The sequence below is a fragment of the Triticum aestivum genome, chromosome 2A (genome assembly GCF_018294505.1).
Source record: "Triticum aestivum cultivar Chinese Spring chromosome 2A, IWGSC CS RefSeq v2.1, whole genome shotgun sequence".
In the NCBI taxonomy this organism is placed as follows: Eukaryota; Viridiplantae; Streptophyta; class Magnoliopsida; order Poales; family Poaceae; genus Triticum; species Triticum aestivum.
In genome coordinates, this window is record NC_057797.1 from 664,203,346 (window position 1) to 664,209,356 (window position 6,011).

At 45.3% G+C, this 6,011-nt stretch overlaps 1 protein-coding gene across 2 annotated transcripts; it reads left to right on the forward strand.

Annotated features, from left to right (window-relative positions):
• Nucleotides 1-1,159: 1,159 nt before the first annotated feature.
• LOC123190062 (O-fucosyltransferase 6) lies at nt 1,160-5,577 on the forward strand. 2 transcript variants are annotated; one of them, XM_044602627.1, is made up of 11 exons: nt 1,160-1,610; nt 1,764-1,823; nt 1,918-2,008; nt 2,142-2,218; nt 3,099-3,187; nt 3,259-3,442; nt 3,544-3,725; nt 3,804-3,906; nt 3,987-4,318; nt 4,447-5,008; nt 5,315-5,577. In XM_044602627.1, exons 1-10 carry the CDS (start codon nt 1,422-1,424, stop codon nt 4,862-4,864), a joined length of 1,725 nt encoding a protein of 574 aa, XP_044458562.1. In that variant the 5' UTR covers nt 1,160-1,421; the 3' UTR covers nt 4,865-5,008; nt 5,315-5,577. The 2 variants fall into 2 exon arrangements, with proteins under 2 accessions (XP_044458562.1, XP_044458561.1); XM_044602626.1 differs by having other exon boundaries at nt 1,171-1,610; nt 2,139-2,218.
• The last annotated feature ends 434 nt before the right edge of the window (nt 5,578-6,011 follow it).

Genomic DNA, 6,011 nt, shown 5'->3' on the forward strand with positions numbered 1-6,011 from the left:
CTCTCGTTTGAATCGGATCGTAAATGAAGCACCTTATTACTAGCATGAATACCTAGCAGCAAATTGCAATGAATTAGCACCAGACGGGTGGACTGCGCATTCAATGAGGCCTGTAATTATTTGGGATTCGTTCGCGGGGGCGCCGTCCTCGCTGGAGGGTACTGTACCACCCCGTCCCCGTATATACAAGAGAAAATTCTTTATTTGACACTGTCTTAAAATCTGGTTCTTTATTTGACACTGGAAAAGTTATTCTTCCTATTTGACACTAGTCCTAAATTTTATTTCCTATACGACACTTCTGTCCATTTTAACCCTAAATGACATCTTTAAAGACGATTTTGCCCCTCATGCTGTATGTGTGCGCGCGCGTGTGCTGTTGCGTGTGTGGGTGCACGTGCACATGTGTGCTGCAGCTGCATGTGTGTGTGCATGTGTGCTGCAGTGTGTGTTTGCTACTGCGTGTGTACGTGCGCGCGCGTGTGTGTGCTGTTGCGTGCCTATGTGCTGCTTGTGTGTGCTGCTGCGTGTGTGTGTATGTGTGTGTGCTGCGTGCGTGTGTGTTGCTGCGTGTGTGTGCACGTGCATGTGTGTTGCTGCGTGTGTGTGCGTGTGTGTGTGCACGTGCGCGTGCATGTTGTTGCGTGTGTGTGCACGTGCGCGTGCGTGTTGTTGCGTGTGTGTGCGCGTGCGTGTGTGTTGGTACATGTGTATGTGTTGCTGCGTATGTTCTCTTGCCCTCACACTGATGTTGCGTGCGTGCCTTATTGCCCCTCACACACATACCACATGAGGGGTAAAAGAGTCTTTTCATGTGTTATTTAGGCTCAAAATGAACGAAAATGTCATATAGGGAATAAAATTTAGAACTTGTGTCAAATAGAGAAGAATTTTTTTTTCAGTGTCAAATAAGGAAACAGATTTTAAGATAGAATCCAAATAAGGAATGCTTTTGAGGGTAATGCTTTGCATTGGATTAGATTAGTGTGTACTATATAATCGGAACGGCCGAACGGAATTAAAAGCGGTTAGTGTGCGTGGATTCGCTCTGATCCTCCATTTTTTTACTGACCCACTGGTGTTGTTTATTTATTTGCTTGTAGCCCCCTCTCTTTGGCGATATATATGATTGATCTCCCTGTAGCCGCCCCGCTAGTAGTCTAGGAGGAGGAGGCAGTCGCTTCTCCTGCCGTCTCATCGTTTTCTACTGCCTGCTCTCTCGCCAAATGTTGCCACCCAACTAACGAAACAAAAGCCTGGACCTCCGTCCGCCTCCGGCCCCGGCCGCTTCCCATCTCTGCCGCCACCACCAAAACCCGCACGCTCGATCACGAGGCCCAGCAGGACCGGAGCGGGAAGGGAACAAGGCGTGCGCGCGTCGTACGTGCGCGCGCGCGTGAGTGGAGGAGGAGGGGCGCCGCATGGGGTCGAGGCGGCGGCGCGGGCAGCACCACGGCCGCTGGGTGGTGCCCTCGGTGGCGCCGGCCGCGGCGGCGTTCACGGCGGCCGGCCTGCTGCTCGTCGTCGTCGCGTTCCACTGCTTCCTCTCGCCGCCGCTCGGGGGTGGCGGCGGCGGCGGCGGCGTCCGGCGCCCCAACCCGCCGTTCCTGGTACGCTTTCCCCTCCTAACAAAAGGCGCGACTTTGCGGCGACGGGGGTCGCCGTCGGCCCATGCAATGCTCTCCGATTTTCGCTCGCTTCCTGCCTTAATGCCGATTCTGTTTGCTGTTTTTCCTCTCCCCCCCTTTTGTTTCGCGGAGCAGTTGAACAAACCGGCCGAGTTGCGCAGGAATCTCGTCGGCACCGTCGATTTCACCGTTCCGGTGAGTGGATAACCCCGCGCTCTGCCTCACCGTTTCTTGCGCTTAAACCCGGTGAAATCGAGCGGCCAATTCGCCTGATTAATTTGTTCTTCAGAGTGGCGGGAGCAGGCTGGGGGAGGAGCTCTGGACGTCGAAGACGGCGCACCACTTCGTTGGCTGCAGCGACGCCACCAAGGAGTTCGCCGGTGCGCACGCCTGTTGCTTGCAGCAATTTCGTTCCCTTCCGTATACGGATTGTTTTGCTTCACAAGATTAGCATTGCCATTGCTCGTGTTCGTGTCTCACTGCTCGCTAACAGTAAAGTTTCCCCTTCAGCAGATGCCAAGGCTGTCACCGAGTCGAATCGCTATCTGATGATCGCCACCAGCGGGGGCCTGAACCAGCAGCGAACAGGGGTGAGTACGAACGAACGTGCTGCCATGCTAGTTGCTGGCTTGTCCCATCGAATTATTGTCTTTTTGCTTGGTCCAACAGTGTGAATATATTGCAGTTGAATTACATCGTAATTTCCATGTATACATAGCCTACCTGAATTACTGTGTTAGTGGTCTAATGTCAGTCTAGGTTTCGCAATGATGAGACTCTTGGGCTTGGCCATGTGCTAATAGTACAATAATGTCAGTTTTCTTCAGTTGTAAGCATCTATGATATAGCCCTGGTCAATTCAATTTACTCCAACAACTTGTTGACGCCTTTGGCTGCATCCCTGCATTTCCGTCTTTTCTTGGTATGCTCCAACTACTTTTGGAAGCGCTGCATGACTGCACCACTGTATTTATTCCTTTCTTGTTAGTATTAGCTGTCATATACAACTACCCTATACCGTAGGAAACGTGTACCTGAATACTTACTTGCCAATTCTGATCTTGAGCTTTAATAAAAAAAAAATTCTGATCTTGAGTAATCTGAACAACTTCCAGTTTGATATCATAGTGTGTGTTTCTTTGACCTATGAGTCATCAATCTGGACAACTTCCAGTTCGAGATCATAGCGTGTGTTTCTTGACCTATGAGTATGAGTTATCAATCTGAACAACTTTCGGTTCGAGGTCATAGCGTGTGTTTCTTGACCAATCAGTATGAGTTATCACTGTGAGCGGGTATCCAGATAATCAATTCTTTGTTTGTGCTCAGACTCGTGTCTTCTTGCTATACAGAGTGATGAAACTCTAATGTTCCAACATCAGAAGTTTGTCATGATAATATTCCCCATTTTTAGATAAGTGATGAAATTCAATAAATGACACGAAAACGCTTCTGCTTATCTGTTTCCAGATCATAGATGCTGTTGTTGCAGCGCGCATTCTGAATGCAACACTTGTCATTCCAAAGCTTGATCAGGCATCTTTCTGGAATGACGCAAGGTAACAATCTTTACCCTCTTTTGGTTGTTCTGGCAAAGCACCATGTGCTAATTCGGTGTTCTGTATCACAGTGATTTTGGGGAGATATTTGATGCTGACTCATTCATATCCTCGCTCGCAAATGATGTAAAGATCATACGACAAGTACCTGATATAAATGGGAAAACACCATTTCCATATAAGATGCGTGTACCTAGGAAGTGTACTCCAAAATGCTATGAGAACCGAGTACTACCTGCCCTTTTAAAGAAACATGTAAGCATTACGGATTGTCAACATGACACATTTCTTATGTTCAGAACTTCAGGCTGAAAATGCTCAATTCTGACATGTTTCTTGCATTTCTGCTCATGCAGGTTGTTCAACTAACAAAATTTGACTACCGGGTTTCCAACAGGTTGGAGACTGATCTTCAAAAGCTGAGGTGTAGAGTCAATTATCATGCACTAAAGTTCACAGATCCAATTCTCGAAATGGGCCGATTGCTTGTCCAAAGAATGAGAGCCAAAAGTGGACGCTTCATTGCTCTTCACCTAAGGTAATACTTCTTTCAAATAAATTTTGTGTTGGCTATGCAGTACAAGCGAATTTTCTTCACCCACTTAACCTATGACAGATTTGAGCCTGACATGCTGGCCTTCTCGGGATGCTACTTTGGGGGTGGCGAAATTGAGAGAAGGGAACTAGGTGCAATACGTAAGAGGTGGAATACACTGCATGTAAGAGACCATTCTTCATTCATGGTTATTAATGTATGGCCCTTTCAGTTTTTTACAGTTACACTCAAACTTATGTGCAGGAAAGCAACCCTGACAGAGAGCGCCGGCATGGCAAATGTCCTCTAACACCTGAAGAAGTTGGCTTCATGCTCAGGGCATTGGGTTTTGGGAAGGATGTCCACCTATATGTTGCGTCGGGGGATGTATATGGAGGAGAGGAGACATTAGCACCTCTGAAAGCGCTCTTCCCAAACTTCCACTCGAAGGAGACTCTATCAAGCAAGGAGGAGCTGGCACCTTTCTTGCCATTCTCGTCTCGCATGGCCGCCCTTGATTATGTAGTGTGTGATGGCAGCGATGTTTTCGTGACAAATAACAATGGCAACATGGCAAGAATGTTGGCTGGTCGAAGGTAATCTCTTTTGTGCAGTTCTACAATAATTTGAATAGCAGTAGATTTTTTACAATATGAATTGTTGCCTGCATATTCAAATACCCTGTAAATGTAAGTAGATTGATTGAAATAAATGCTGATTTCAGGAGATACTTTGGGCACAAGAGGACCATACGACCCAATTCTAAGAAGCTCTCTTCACTCTTCCTTAATCGAACCAGCATGAGCTGGGATACATTTGCATCCAAAGTTCAGATGTACCAAAAGGGGTTTATGGGTGAGCCAAATGAGATTAAACCAGGAAAAGGTGAATTTCACGAGCACCCTATGGACTGCATTTGTGCAAGGACAAAGAGAAGAACTGGGCATAGTAAGCCGAACCTAAGCAATCGTGCTGGTGAAGCTCCCGGGAATCATACCAGTGATGCGGAGTTTGACTGGAGCGATTTGGACTATGGAGAGAATACACCCTTGGGAGGGGATTCATCAAATGAGACTGATCCAGACTACGGCCGTATTGCTGGACCAGACATTCCTGAATTGGAGGACATACTCTCAGACTAAAATTGATAGCTATTATAATAGGTTTAGTCACTTAGAAGGGAAAGGTGGTGAAGTTTTTTGTGTACAGAAGCTACTGCAGAATTTATCTTCTCCTGTGTTTTTTGCATGGAGAAATCAGGAAGAGCTTCTTACAGAAGAAGACAGGTAAATACAAAATACTTGACTTGCGTAAATGATACAAAATACTTGACGGAGGGAGTACATTGCCTTTATACACTGAATACCTCAAAGATGAAACTTATGCACCTGCATGATCTTCACGTTTGATTCTGGCAATACAAATTATATTTTAATAGTAGTCTCAGCAATATTTGACATGAAATATGCATTTGATATGCGGTTAAATTTTGTTAAAAATACATGTCGAACCTAACCGGAAACATGACTTCTGTTTGTGTATTTCTAACTTGACTTCAGCAATCTGATACTCCACATGTTCTGTCAATGCAGAAGCAGGCAATCAGTATGAGCAAGACAAATGTACAGCATTTGACTGGTCTGCATCGAATGCTGATTGGCAAATTAGAAGAACTTTTTTGCTTGGTTTTGCATTAATATATTTTAGATTGAACAGTAAATAGGCGCTAGCCCCTTTTCCCTTTTCTTTATAGTTTGATGTAATGTTACAGTGAGTTCAAAATTTTGGTCTGCCGTGAAATCTGTACATAACTTAGAACATGAAGAGGAGAAAGAAAGAATGAAAATTTTATCCAGCACACCTGTACGTGTCAGCATCGTTGGATAGTTCGGAGCCGCTCCTTTTCGGGAAATCAATATTTTTATCGCGTTCAGCTCTTATTTTTTAATTGTTATATTCCAGTCTCCTGAACGCTCATTAGTAGGATATATTAAAATATACTGCCAAAGTATCCTAATATTTTGGGGACTGCTATGCGTCGGCTGGCGGATCTTTTTAAAAGATTCGCCGCTGCGCGAGCCGTCTGATTCGGCACAATCTAGATTGAATATTTTACTCTACTTTGCAACAGAGACCTTGTTGCGGAAACATTTTGTCACAAAAAATGGATGTTGTAACATAAGTTGTGTTGCATATTTTTTTTGCAACAAAGATCTTGTTGCGAAGTTTTTATATTACTTTTGCAACAGAGGTCTTGTTACAGAAAACATTTGTGGCAAAGGTTGTGTT